We start from the raw sequence: 15,158 nt of genomic DNA, 5'->3' as shown, positions 1-15,158 counted from the left end.
CATCATAGAAACTTTTTGGAAAATTTCAGTAATACCCTTGCTTCATATACTGAAAATTAAAATAGTACATTCTGATACAGAAGTCTCTTGTAAATTCTGTAACATTCACTGATTTTGGATAAATTTTATGTTTTAAAATGTGGGTAAAACCATGGTCAAACAATATATAGACAAGCATTGTACAAAATTCTTTCATGTGCTCCTGCCCATACATATCTAAACTTTAAGTATTCTCATTATTTTAGTCTGGTACTCCAGCTGCTCAAAAATGGCTGCAGAATAAAACTAGAGCAGTCTAGGATTACAGGCAGATTTTCTCCAGGGAATCACAGAGCAATAATAAGGTATTCTATAAAAGATAAAGAAATATCATGATTAATAGCAGAGCAATAATAAAGTATGCTATAAAAGATAAAGAGATATCATTATTAATAGCATGGATAGGGATAAAAATCTTTCAACTTTTGGAAAAGCAATGTACAGTAAAGGAAATTCTACTAAAACAGCATGTTCTTGCAGGCTGCTAGCTGCTGATAAAAGAAATTAACAATTTTCATGGCAACTCACCACTTCACTGTTACCAGCCACAGTTGGATTGTGAACTTGTGGTGGAATCCACTGCTCATAGTTTATCACCTAGATTATAAGGAATGTAAAATAAGAAAAATAGAACATAAAGAATTAGTATTGTGTCTTTGAATACAGATTTAGACCTCAGTAATCTTTCAATCCAGTACTGTGTGCATATAAAAGCAACAGCTGACATACATCAGCTGACACAGGTTGAAATCAGTTTGATATTGAGCTGTCCTATTTAACATCTTTGAGACATCACAGTGAATATGGTACAGCAGTAGAGCCACACATTATAACATGGGATGCTGGGATCTCACTCTAAATCTCAGGTTTCTTTTCTCAATGAGCAGAAAAGCCACAGAAGACTTTTCCTCGAGCAGCAGGAGCAGCAATCCTCCAGCTGAGGAGCAAGTGTCAATGATGCATTTCTAAAAAAGGTCTTGTTCAGTTCGCCTCATTTTGCCTGGGACGTTGAGCCCCAAGGGAGTGAGTTTGAATTGGATTAACAATGCAGAGAAAATGGGAGGACTCTCAGAACGAAGCAAAGACAGGACTATATACACTTTCATCATCTGCCCATAATCCATTTCTTGGTCACAATGTCCTCGTGACAGGAACACCATGAGAATATGCTTTCCCTGGGGCACTGATGCAGTCCCTAGTGGGCAAGCCTGACAGTGCTTATAGCTTATCAGTGGAAGTAATGAACACTGGCCTTTTTTCTTCATGAATATGAATGACACTTTGAAGGCTGAATGCAACCTAAGAATTTACGTGAGAAATGAGGCATGAAACATTTTTGAAAATGTATTAGCCCAAAGACTGTATTACTTCATATTTTATGTCCTTCCCAATATGCTACAAAGGGTTTGAGCCATCAAGGGAGCCCTGCTAGACTTGAACAAACAAGAGCAAAGATATGAAAAATAAATGCAGAATGTAATGCTATTTTTTATGGTAAGGTGCAATTATTATAGTGTTGCTCATGTTGCTCATGCTGTGTTCCTCAACCTGCACTTCTGTTCAAAGCCCTTATTTTCCAGCATTAACAGAATGAATGAAGTAAGTGCCTGTTGAGGAAATGGAGAGAAATTAAAGGATTTTTATTGGGGTTCGGTTTGGAGGTTTTTTTGTGGTTTTATTTGTTTGCTTGCTTGCTTTTTGTTTTGGTTTGTTGTTTTTTTTTTCCTGAAAGAGAGAGGGGAAAAAACCCAAAAATGCTCACAGTGTTCATCTATTCTATTTACTCCTACTTGTAAATTTGGCTCTTCCCTGTCTCACAGAGTCAGGGATTCACACAGATTGGCTGAGGTAGGAATGTTCCTCTGAGGATTGTTTAATCTATCTCCCTGCTGAAATTTCCTGTATTTCAGTGTGTGCCTATTGCCTATTGTCCTATCACTGCTCACTAATGAGCAGTGTTTGACTGTTTCTTCTTTACTCCCCTGGTCAGTTGTTTGTGGATGTGCACCAGATCCCCCTGAGCCTTCTTTACTCCAGCCTGAACAGTTCCAAGTCTCTCATCCTCTCCTCATATGCCAGATGGTCTCATTCCTTAATGATCCTCATCGCCCTTCATTAGATTTATTCCAGTAATTTCCCAGTTTATCTTGTACTGGAGAGTCAATAATTGAACCCAGCACCCATATGTGGTGGGTCAGCTTGCCAGTGCTGAGCAGAGGGGAAGGAAAGCATCACCTCCTTTGACCTGAAGGCAAAGCTCTACTTAATGCAGCCTAAGAGGATGTTGGCCTTCTTTGCTCCAAGAGCACATTGCTGGCTCATGGTCAACTTGTTGTACACCAGGACCCCAAGGACCTTTTCTGTAAAACTGTTTTCCAGCTGAGAACCCCCCCAGCTTGTATTGGTGGAAGGGGTTGTTCCTCCCTAGGTTCAGGATTTTGTACTTCCTTTTATTGAATGTTATGATGTTCCTGTTTGCACATTTCTCCAGTTTGTAAAAGACCTTCTAATGAGCAAGTACAGCTCTCTGGTACATCAGCCACTCCTCCCCGTTTTGCACTGAGTGCACATTTGCTGAAACTGTGCTCTGTCACATCGTCCAAATGATTAATGAGGATGGCAAACAGTATTGGACCCAGAACCAACCCCTGGGGTAGACTACTAGGGACTGGCCTCCAGTGGGACTTTCAGCCATTAGTCACATTCTTCTAAGCCCAGAAGTTCAACCTGTTTTCATTCCATCTCACTATCCACTTTTCAAATCCCTATTTCATTAGTTTCTCCATGATATGGGGGACATGGTTGAAAGCCTTAGTAACTACAAGATAAACAGCATCTTTCCCCTCTTTCCCCTCTTCCAACAAGCCAGTCATTGCATTGTAGAAGGCCATCAGGATGGCCAGGCATGATTTCCATTTCATAAATTCATTCTGACTACCCCTAATCAGTTTGTTGTCCTGCATACGTTGAAATATTTTTCAGAAGGATTTGCTCCATCACATTTCTAAGGGATGAGGTGAGACTGAATGGCCCACAGTTTCGCTGATCTTATTTCTGGTCCTCTTGAAGACAGTGACATCCATGGAAGATTATACTCCAGTTTTGTGAGCTATCCCACCACATTTCTGGGATCCTAAGGAGACTGCAGCCTTGCACTGCATGCAGACCTCTCATTCTTCTTGTTTGTTCCCTGTAGTGTGTGCATCAGCAAACAGACACCTCATAAGGGCACTCGGTTGTGTTGATTTGGCAGAAAAGTGTGAGGCCTTTCCCCATAATGCTGTTCTCTCAGCATTTCCTTATTTCTGTGCATAAAGCAGTGCAGAAAAAGAAAATAGACATAATCAGACTATTTTGGATGCTTAGAGGGGTATTATATCAATGTTATCTTGGTGATAACGAAGGTCAGAGGTAATAATCATGAGCACTCAAAATAATGTCTGAAAAATGAATTTTTTAAAAGGCAGGCTTTTTTAAAAAAAAAAAGCCATGGTCAATGGCTTTTTTTTTAAAAGCCATGGTCAATAGATCTTAAATTGGTTCCAAGGTTTGGAGTTATCCATGTCTCTACAGCTTGTTAGTCACATGCCCCCTCAAAAAAAATTCTCCAAAAATTAGAGAAGTCAAAACTAGAACTTTGCTTTTAAAATGGAAAAAATGGTTTATGGGGAGATGCTTTAAGAGATTTTAAGGAAACTTCTATTTAAAGTAATTACTTCTTCCTTCTTCACTATTATTTCTTCTTCCTTTTTCCCCTCCATATTCTATCTTGCCTGAAGAATGGCCTCCAGGTTCTTAAGCAGGAGTCAGCCCAGAGGCTAGATAAGGGTAGACAGGGACAGAGCCAGAGATCCTTCACACTCTTATGGGAAAACAAAGAGTGTTCTGTCTTCTTATACTTGGAAGGCAAGAGGAAGCAAACAGAGAAAGGGAATGGGAGATGCAGAAAAAAGTTCTTTTGTCCTTTCCTTCCTACCTTGTTTTTGGCAATAGGAAGAGGACATAATAATCAGAACAAAATAGCAATACAGAGACAGATAAAAACCCTGAGGAAAAGCAGGTGAAACCTGAAACTGAATGACTTTGAAGTCACCAATATGGGCATCTGTCTCCCAATACACAGTTAATTTGCCTTGTCTTCTTTTCAAACCATGTCATGTCTTTGGCCTACACTGAAGCTGAGCACTGTCTAGAGTTTATGTCTTCACAGCTCTCTGCCTTATTTTAGATGCCTTCAGGGTGATGTATGTACAGTTTTTTTCTTTCTTTTAATCTAAACATAAAAAAGAACTGCTGACATTTTATAGAAACAGCAGAGAAAATTCAGCTTGGAGCCTTTTATAAAGTTTAATATTCACCTTGAATATAATATTCTTTTTTAAAGGAAAATCTATCAAATCTTCAGCATTAAAATAATTTATGGTATTCATTCCTCATGTAGACACACACAAATATTTAGGTGCATGTTAGACACCTTTGGTCAGATTCCCAGACTGGATAAACTGCTGTGCCATGTGAAATCAACAGAGCTAAGTGGATTTGCAACAGGTATGAACTGGCTCTCTGAGTAGCATATTATCAGGGCAAACATAGGACTGGAAGTGAAATAAAAAGCAAATGTCAGTTCTAATTCCAGATCTTTGCTGCTCGCCAGCTGTCAAGTTGTTACCTCCTTTTATAGTATTAATATTCTGCAAACCCAAGGGTCATAATTCCTTAATTTCTCATACAAGTAGGGCATGTAATTAATGTACTATGAAGAGATATCATAAATGTTTATAGAAATTCAGAAAGCATTAGGGTAGATATGCCAATATGGATCAAAGAGACTGATCTAAACACTTAGTAGAGATTTTTCTCAACACAATTCCAGCACAATGATTTAACAGAAATGTATTCACTCAGAGAACGAAAAAGTTTTCCAAGTATTAAAGCCTGTATAGTCTGTATAATCAAAATGGTGCATAATCCAGGGGGTGACCAGAGTCTTCTTTTAAAGTCAGCTTCTAAAACACATGGGCATACTGAGTATAAAGTTTGGGATAGGCAAGTCCTGAATGGTAGATTTAATGAAATTTTAGATTCTGAAAAAGAAGAGTAGTTATTTACCTGGCACGTGGTTTCTTCTATCTTCTTTCCTTGCATCAAATGTATCCCATCACCAATAATATTATCTTCTGTGAATTATGAAAAAAAAAAAAAAAAAAAAAAAAAGAAAACTTGCTTCAAAATATCCTGGTTTAATTTATTCTGAGGAATATCACTTGAATTGCACTTGATGTTTTGAGCAGACATTTTGATTCTCTGAAGTTAATCTTGTATCTTTAAAGTATGCATTTTATCTCAAGCTGCTTTGAAGTAGGACTACAGAACAAATTGGCAAACTGACTCACATAAAGAAAACTTGCTTGTGCTTAGTTCTAAACTGTACTTAATCCTCAGTTTACTAACCCAAAACTGCACCAACTATTTCCTCTTGCCCTACTAATTTACAGCAGAATATAGAACATTCATATAATAAATAAAGGCCCTGAGAAAAAAAATTATCTTTGAAACTAAGATCTGTTTATATTAGCTTAGATTAGAAATTGCTTTTAAAGGCTGAGTGTCGCCCCATCTTTTCCAAGAAATTAATGTTTTGGTTAGTCTACTTTGAAAGGTCTATTCTTACTCCCACTCTTAAGGCAAAGCCTCCATAATTACACTAATGTAGAAAGGCTCTGGAAATTAAATTCCATCAACAGAGATATCAGAGGCACTCAGCTATTTTACAAGAAAAAAAAACCCAAAAACCAAAAACCAAAAGAAAAATGATCTGCCAATCACAACCCAAAGTGCTGTCTTCTTTTTCCAGAGTTACTAGAAATCAGTAGGAATGTTTTGGTTTGTTTTTTTGAGTCATGTATCCCAACTTGGCCTCCCTGTTGCTGTTGCGGAATACTTTACAACATCAATAATTCTGGTTGCAAAAGGACAGCTAACTAAAAATACAGATTCACAAACGCTAACTGTCGGCAAGTGAGACTGCATTTTTTTGTCTACAGTCAACAGAAAAAGAAAGATTAATTCAGGGTATCATTCCAAGTGACTGAGATTCTTCAGCCATCTCATGAAAAAAAAGTGTTTGAACGTGACCATGATATTTCTATTCAAAAAGGTAAGGAAGGTCCCAGTGCTCAAAATTCCCCTGATTATGTTATAATTAAATAAGACCATAATGTGTGTAAAGATGTCAAAAAAAATAATCCTAAATTCATGTGAGTGGCCACATGTCAGTACGTACTTTTTTGTAAGTTATTTTTAAAGCTAATTCTGAATAGAGACTTTTTTAGGATTCTTATTTTTCCTCAAAGAAACCTTCTGCAAACAAAAGCTCTTACAAAATAACAAAAATAATCCTTTAAATTTTGGAACTTGGATGTTGTTAAACTGAACCAAAACTCATGAATTACAGTCTGGGCATCAGACAAAAACATTGCAACATTTTTCATGCCCTAGTTCCACCTTGAAACCGTAGGTCAGCTGCATTGAAAGCCTATTCAAACAATTTCCTTTATTTGCCATGTGCGTCATCAGAAAGAAAAAAGTGAGTCACAGAAAAATTTATTGCACAAGTTAGCCTTTGGAGGTATCTGTAAGAGCATCTATGATTATAGAACAGAGTCTTTCTCCTACAGACCTGATGGTTGCAATAAAACCAAAAACTTTTCCAAAGAGTATCACATTCCAAAATCTAATGTGACTGACCAGATTTTAAGATATCTCAAGCACCTACAAATCTTCTTGAAGTCACTGGGGGCCAGGTATTCTGCAATCCAGTTGTCAGTTTAGGTATGGAGCTAGCCAGTCTTCTAGAAGCAGCATAATTCATGTCAAATAGTGCTTATGCAACAGCACTTTCCTCATAACTGGGTTGTTCCTGTTCCCCAGGCTAATTTGTTTTCCTCTTCTGCAGGCATCCCTGCACACTGTGCCCCTGTGCTCTGTAAGGGTACTCTAAAATTTAGGTCTTGAACTGTTCTCATCCAAAATAGCATTATTTGGCAGCTGTTTGCAGCTAAATGAAAAAGACTTGGAGCAACATATATGACCTTAGCCTGAAAGACTTCTTACAGTGACACTGGTTTTAATGTCTTTTTTTTTTTTAATCAAATGAACAACAGTAAGCTTTAGTGGTACCTCCCCAACAATTACCTCTTTTGCTAGCCATTATAATATGCATTTGCAGTACTCTTAAACCAGCTCTCCAATCCACTGAAACGTGGAATAGGGTAGATGGGTTAAAAAACAAAAATACAACATGCAAATGTGTATGTAAACTGCAGTGTTCTTCTCCTCCTAGTCTGGTAATGGGTACCTACCACTTTTCTGTGGAGTGGATTAGGAGCAGTGTAGAATTCTGTCCATTGACTCTGAGAGCTGTTAGCTCTTTTCTCTTTGCCTCCCTAACGCTCTTTCATGGCAGCCTAAGGACTGTGACTGGCATAGTCAACTTTTCCAACAATGATAGTTTTAGGCTGGTATTGTTTTTAGTCTGGTATTGAAAACTTGGGTTTCAGCTTGAAAGCAACAGCTGTATCCCCACTATTATGCCTATGGCATATACATATCTGCGTGTGTGTGTGTGTGTGTTTAATGCCTTAGAAAACTGGTTTTTTTAGAGGCTGTACACACAGCAGCATCAAGGACCTAAGCCAAAGGCTACCAGTGTCCGTGGATGTCTTCTCATTGACTTCAGTGAGATTTGGATTAGATGTGTGAATATAGCTTTGAAAGAAACAGAAATTTATGTTGGCCACCACACATGGGTTATCACATCTAACAGAAACTCATATTATGCAGTAGACTTGCAAAACTTTAAGGATCATCTCTGTTAAGAGAAAGGTTTGATCAATCTCTTCAAGGGAAGTTGTTGCTGCCCCATTCCCTGGGAGTGTTCAAGGCCAGGTTGGATGGGCCCTTGAGCAACCTGGTTTGGTGGGAGGTGTCCCTGCCCATGCAGGGGCTTGGAACTACATGATCTTTAAGGTCCCTCCCAACCCAAACCATTCCATGATTCTATGGATAGTGATCAAATATCTTGATCAATAGCAATACACTCTAAATCCCCTTGCATTGATTATTACCACTGTGTGAAGGGGGCTTCCCTTCAATTTTTTCTGCAGTAGGGGAAAGGGATATTTTTATTTATCTGCCAGCTTTGCTTCCTGTTCTCTCCAGGCCTCTGATCTGCAACTACACTGCTTGTCAGCTTTTAAAACATGCACTGCTTCTTTTGGATGCTTTGGCTATTTAAAAGACTTAAATCTTGAGTAGAAAGATATGTGGAAGAAGGTAAAAATTTTTTTCAGCCTGTTTCCACTTTCACACTAGCAACCTCCAGGATAGTTTGAGGAATCATTCAAAAATGGTTTTGGCTACAAGTGGCACTTGCTAGAGAGAAATGTCTGGTTTTAATTTCACCTTTCATGAAAATCTTTTTCCCTTGCAAGCCAATGAGACTCACTGAAGGTATCTTTTCCCCTTATCATTTAATCAGAAGAGCAGAGCTCCTCTGAATGTTCCGGTCATCTCTTCTTCCTGGTTCCAGTTCCAACAAGACAAATTTTATCATATATGGACAAATACAACAGGTATTGCTTTGTCAGTTCTACTTTCAAAGCATTCAAGTGTTTATCTTCAAACAGTGAAGTGAATGAAATCTAGAGAGAAAGCTGATGCCTTGTCCTGTGCTTTCTTTGGCATATCCAAGTAACAGTGCATGGTATCTGTACAGGAGATATTAAAAATTATGACAATGGCCATCTTCCCCCTTTCTTGGCTTAGGTAGAGAACAAAACATGCATCCACTTTAATTTCATATATCTTGGCTTCTATTTCTGCTGAGTCTTGTATCACTTGGTCTGATTAGGCAACTGCAATAGATATACCTCGACTTTAAAAAGTACATATATAAATTCCATTCCTGAAAGCAACATTAATCAGATTACCAATGCATTTTGAATTTTACAAGTCCAATTTTTGTTTAAATAGACGACTTCTCACTTGTTATTTCTCAGTTATTCTAATTAATTTATACCGATCAACTCTTAAACAGTGTCACTAGCAATTTCCCATATATTAGCTGCAAGGAATTTTCAATAAAGTTGGTCAAAAAGGTTTAGAAAGAGAGTTGGACAAAAGAGTTGCCTACAAAATTTTGCCAGCTCTCTTTTGCACCTGTCACATGAGGTTTTTTTCCTAGGAAGTCTTACTGTTTCCCCTGTTGGATATCTGAGACTGTGTAAAGTATACAAGGAACATGGATTTTCTGTAGCCTCATGTTACAGTTGGCAAGCCCTACAAAACAGTAGCCTATACGGCTACTTACTGCAGTGCAAGTTCTGTGGACTACAGACTGAACTGGCCAGAGTGTGTTCTTAGCTTCCTAGTTTTAAGGAGAGCTTTATTTTAAGTAAGTTGGAGCTTTTTGTTTTTTGGTGGTTTTTTATTGGGTTTTTTTTTTTTCCCTATTGTGGACAAGATAAATTTCAAAAGGACCTGACAAATTTTTTAGCTAGATTCTTGGTGAAAAATGAGAAATTTTCCTACGTGTCCTTTAAAATACTTTGTGGAAATTGCAAAATCAGCTGAAATATCTTTAAAAATTACCTTCAAGTTGACAGTGCCTTCTGATGTACGAATCATTTTCTGGCTTCCTGGCATCCTGCCAAAGTGTGCCATTCACGGTTTTCCTGTCTAAAGTAAAAGCACAGAGAGCAGTCACCTGAATTCATAGCAAACCTGTGAAATAACAGGAAAATCTATAAAAATAGTGTCAGAACGCAAATCAAGCAAGCTTGCAGAACACTGCAGCGTCTGCTCAAGCACAGAAGTGAACTGATGATGATTTCACAACATGGAAAATGTGATGCACAGATGGTATTTATTGTGGGCAGACTTCAAGTTTTATCATCTTTTGCTGCTAATATCTCATTTAATACTGTTAAAACATGATCAGAATGCTTGTTATCTTAACCCTGGTTTTAAGACCTAGAAGCCCACAGAACATCTGTGCCTTTATTTTGCTTCTAGGAATTGTATAAATATTGTTTAATTTTACAGTTACCCAGCTAGTGTGTTAGCAAGAAATAGCATCAAAGATGCCCACATTTATGTCACACATGCTTCAAGGTTAGCACTGTCTCAGCTTGAATGGGAAAATCTAGGCTGGCTTTGAGAACAAGATGGCCATTCTCCTGTTTTCTCATTGAACTTCACAAGAAGTTATGCTTCATAGCATATTGATAGCTATTAAGTTTCTGTATTCCTGGGTTTGTTTCTTTTCAATATGAGTTTTCACTCTATGTCAGAAAATTTTCGTTATGAAAACTCTTGTCAATTCTGTCAAGTGCTAGGATTTTGTCACAGCCTGCATGCTTCAGACTAAATGATATTGTTCTGCATGAAAGTCTTCCCAGGGCAGGGCCACAGATGGTGTCTCAATATAGGGGAACTTTCACCTGTCTGAGACCCTGCATTATTACAGGCAGATACAACAGTATTTTTACTCAGAAAGGGCTAGATAAAAACAGCTAGTCCAGAGAATAAATAATGGAATGTTAACACGAAGCTCAGACTGAAAAAAAGAGAAAAAAGTAATTTTTACTTTTCAAGAAACTGATGATTTTTACCTCCTATGGTGGATTTACAAAACTGAACCCACTGAATCACAACTGTGGATAATAATATGCAGTGTTGAGATGGGTTGAAAAAAACCCAACACTTAGTTTCTTCCTTGGTGAACTTGTTTGTGAAAGCTAAAACAAAGTAGTTTGTCATGGGAATGGGTGGGAACCTGAATTTGATTAGATTTTAATTTTTTTTATTTAAATGAATAAAACAAGCACTGGGCATGCTAAGTATTTTTCATGCTGTCCCATAATAGGTTCTTTATTTGGTTTCTATGTCTAACTGGGTTGTTTTCAGGTATCTACCTACAAATCTGTCTATGGAAAGCAGAGGTGGGTGGGGACGGGGGATGGGGGAAGGCGGGCAGGAAATATATTGATAGCTTAACTGTGTTTTTTCCTTTCCTTTGCATTGCTCCAACAGCTGGATAGCAAATCTGACCCTTAATTAAAGTTAGCTCTGTGAGATTAGCAAGTATACAGTAAATGATTTAAGCAGTTACTAACCAAATGCTTCATTTTCAGACATGGACTTCTGGATGGATCTAAAAGAATTAAAAGAATTTACCATTAGCTGAAAGTCAGAATGAAAAACGAAAGCACATTTAATCAAAAATGGATATTTTCAACCTAATTCTTCAAAGCGTGGCCCAGGGATTTAGCTGGGTAATTCCCAGTGGCTTTAATTGGAGTTACTTGCTTTTCTCAATCACCCAATCATCTACTCCCACATGCCCCACAAAGCTTTGAAAGCTTGAGTTTTCTTTCTGTAAAAATATGTTAATCAAGTTTCTTTTTGGAATAAAAAGTTCATGGCGGAATCAGGGAGCCCACCAGGAAGAAAATAAGAGATACTTTTCTTTAGATGTGAACTGAAGTGTCCCAAAATTTCTAGGAATTGGTGTCTGAACACATTAATGGATTGAACCAAAGAGTTAAATATAAATATATCAGCCCCATGACCATGTGTGAAATGTTATTGACCAGACTTTGAGCTTTTTGCACATTCATATCAAGGAATAGTCTTAACTCAAGGTTTCATCTGTGTTCAGTGGTTTATAGATGGAAAATTAAAGAATATACCAGTTTAAGAAAAAAAATCTTTGCATTAACATAGATTTGCCCTGTTAATTTTCTTCACTTTATCCATAAATCCTAATGGATAGTAACTCATAATTAGAGAGTGAAGCCAGAAGATAATATTAGATCTGTGACAATGATCAGCAGAGGGTTAAGAACACAAAAATTGAGATCCATCTCCCAGCTTCTGGTATATAGGTGCTGAAGGGTTTCCTGAGTAGGAGCATGCAATTGACTATTAGGTTTGTAAGAAACTGGTTCTTAACTAGCAGTTCTTTTTGAAACTGCTTGGAACTTATGCTTCCAGTGTTTCACAATTTAATTCTTACTGCCTAAACTAGTCATACTTCTGTTTATTTTATTTCTGCTGCTTCATTTGGTGGTTCTTTGCTGCCTTGTAGAATAGCATTGTAATTTCTCATAGACTTTCTCCATATCTATAGAAACAGCCAATGTGAAAATGTCTGCATTATCACTGGGGGTATCATGCCAGGATAGTGATGGCAGGATACTCACAATGAAATTATTTTCATTAAGAAATCTTTCCATGTTAAGTGAAATTATTTTCACCCAGTTTACTCATTTTTTTATATTGATTAGTCCAATAACCTAGAAAAACCTTCTAAATTCTGATAATTCATTTATAATAGGATTAGTTTTAGAATAAATTTGGTTTATTTGCATTGTAAGATTTGACACTGTAGCTATAGACTATTTCTATCACTGGGGCAGATTTAGTTCTGATCTGAGCAGGAGAATCCTAGACAGATAGGTGAATGCATCATATTTGGTAGAGTTTAATAGGGCAAACCTTGGGTAGGGCCAATGCAGTAGTTTGGCTTCCTTCAAAGTATCAAAGAATAATAAGAAACCCATGAGTAATAGAGGTATGTCCGTATTTTAATTAATGCAAATCTGGGAGCATTTTCACAGGGCCCTGACTCATCAAAACTCACAAAGATATCACAGTGCTGAGGGCACTCATCCCCATGTTTGCAGTTGTTAAGTTATTAGTGTTTTTGTCAGATTACTAGAAATAGATTCAAACCCTTACTTAAGACAAAGGAGCTTTTGATTCTCTTTGAAATATTTAACTGTTTTGAATTTTATCAGCAATAGAAATAGATAATGTTGATGTTCTGCGTTTACTGAAGCTCCACCTAAAAATAAACTAGCCAAAATCCCAAAACATTTAGGGATTTTCATGTCTGTCACAGCCAGACAGAGAAGATCCATCTCTATCATTCCATTAGGCAGGATTTCAAATTTCATCTGCAGGGGATCACTTCAGTAATTCAATAGACTTCAATCTGAAGCCCAAAAAATATTTTCAAAATAAATACCTCTTGTTTCTAAAATATATTAATTACGAGACCATAACATAGCATTGTGTTTTAATGAACAGATGCAAATAATTTTGCTGGCACAAATATACTGGGTAAAATACAGTCTGACCTGTTTTCTCTGAATAATTTTGCAAAGTAATTTTTTACTTGGATTAAAAACAAACAAAAACTCTTCAGAAGATTATCAGGTCAATGGCACAAACATGCTATAAAATAGGTTACCACTTCAATCTTTCAGAAAAGCAGATATACGCTTAAACCAAGCTCAGATTAACTGCATTTGATTTTAGCTGTCCTGAATCTGATATTTTGGGGAGAAATCTTCATGAATATGAAAAAAATCATGGCAAAAGAGCTTTAGTACTGCATTACAAGCTTGTTACTTGTTTTCAGCTTCAACATTAATACATGTACTCAATGATAATTAAAGCAACACTGGTAAACATTAATAAACCAATGTTTACCAATGAACCACCTTTCCATTCAGCCAATGAAAAGGTGCAGACAGATGAAAGGTACAGACAAATATAATGACAATGTGTAGACCTTGAACTGGTCTCAACTTACTTTCTTTTTTTGGTCCCTGTGTTCTCAAAGTCAGGCAATTCCTTTTAAAAAGATAGAGAAAAAAAGGTCTTTGAAAATCAAAATAGTTTAATCCATATATAATCTTTTCCTCACTGGAAAGACACTAAATGATGTACTTCCGATGTGTGTTTTTAGTATCTATTAACATTTCCAGCCTTTTCCAACAGTTAAAGGTGAGGAGGGGATGATGCAACAGAGAATATATGTAGTTTTGTGTCCTGATTTTAGGAGGCTTCAATATTCATGACTTCTGTAAACTGGACAATTGTAATAACACCCCAAGAAAAAAAAAAAAAAAAAAAAAAAAAGACTGAATGAATATTGTATTTCTTTCACAGCATGATTCTTTTATCTTTAGGATAAAACAACTACTTACAATGCTCATGCACAGGACACAGAAGTATGCAGCCTGTGTAACATGCAGAGGAACGTGCAAGAAAGCAGGAAACTCTGTAAGCAAAATTAAAAGTTGTGCAAGTTGGCCTGGAAAAGCTCTGAGGAGCACTGAATGAGAATCAAACACTGTCCTGGAGGCAAGATCACACAGTCCCTAGGGCACAGATAACATGAACCCTGACAAGATGTGGGAAGGAAGAGAAGAGTTATGTAGGTGTTCAAAGAGTGAACAAAAGGGTGCCTCACTCTGCAAGTGATGCCAAAACATCTCACTGAATCTTTTCTGTCACAGTTACCCTGGGACTTGGAGTTAATTTTATCTTTAAGAAAACCTGAGGATGTCATGCTAGGAGAGAAGAGATCTCTGATCCCTATACTATTTTGATATCTCCTGAGACAGAATATCAAAGCACTATATCACTTTCATATCTATTTCTTCCAGCCTGGAAAGCAGAAACTGGGATAAAAATGTCCATGATGAATGCCACTCTAATCTGCTGTGCAGCAAGAGACATTAAGAAAAGCACAAAACATTCATTATTTTGTAAATATGGAAACTTCAGTGTATGGATCTGTTTCTCATATTCTTACGTTTATTTTCTTTACATAATACAGTCTATACCTGCATGGCTCTTGCAACAGTAATTAAAAAATGTCATCCAGGTTGCATGATGAAAAGCCAAAGCATATACTACATAAAGTGATGTATCTACGTGCATAATTGAGTGTTTTAGATATTTTTTCCCTTTGCTCTTGATGAAACCCATCTTGGATTTTTTTAAAACTTCTTTAGGGAGGGTGCATTAGGAAAATGGTTTACTCCATGGAGGTTAATTTAGCTGAGTGTAGGAGGTCCTGCTAGCACCTGGACATTTGTGAATACTATGAATATGCTGTTTCCATAGAATTATTTTTTTTGTGTGCGTATATTTGTTAAAATATACAGTACGTAGATCAAAAAAGTATACAGAATCTATCACCTACTTTGGAATACTACGAGTAACGTAAGATAAATTTCTTTCTGAAAAGAAATTCAGCA

General features: G+C 37.0%; 1 protein-coding gene across 1 annotated transcript in view; it reads right to left on the bottom strand.

Moving 5' to 3' along the window:
* SAMSN1 (SAM domain, SH3 domain and nuclear localization signals 1) overlaps positions 1-15,158 on the bottom strand; it is a 92,700-nt gene that overhangs the window by 58,869 nt on the left and 18,673 nt on the right. Inside the window, exons 3-7 of the mRNA XM_071755681.1 lie at positions 13,703-13,743; positions 11,217-11,254; positions 9,691-9,777; positions 5,149-5,216; positions 568-636 (exon numbers count right to left, since the gene is read on the bottom strand). Of these exons, the coding sequence (XP_071611782.1) occupies positions 568-636; positions 5,149-5,216; positions 9,691-9,777; positions 11,217-11,254; positions 13,703-13,743 (303 nt within the window). The remainder of the gene's footprint in view (positions 1-567; positions 637-5,148; positions 5,217-9,690; positions 9,778-11,216; positions 11,255-13,702; positions 13,744-15,158) is intronic.

The sequence above is a fragment of the Heliangelus exortis genome, chromosome 1 (assembly GCF_036169615.1).
Source record: "Heliangelus exortis chromosome 1, bHelExo1.hap1, whole genome shotgun sequence".
Lineage (NCBI taxonomy): Eukaryota > Metazoa > Chordata > Aves > Apodiformes > Trochilidae > Heliangelus > Heliangelus exortis.
The sequence above is the reverse complement of the archived record's forward strand: the minus strand, read 5'-3'. Positions and strand labels throughout refer to the sequence as shown.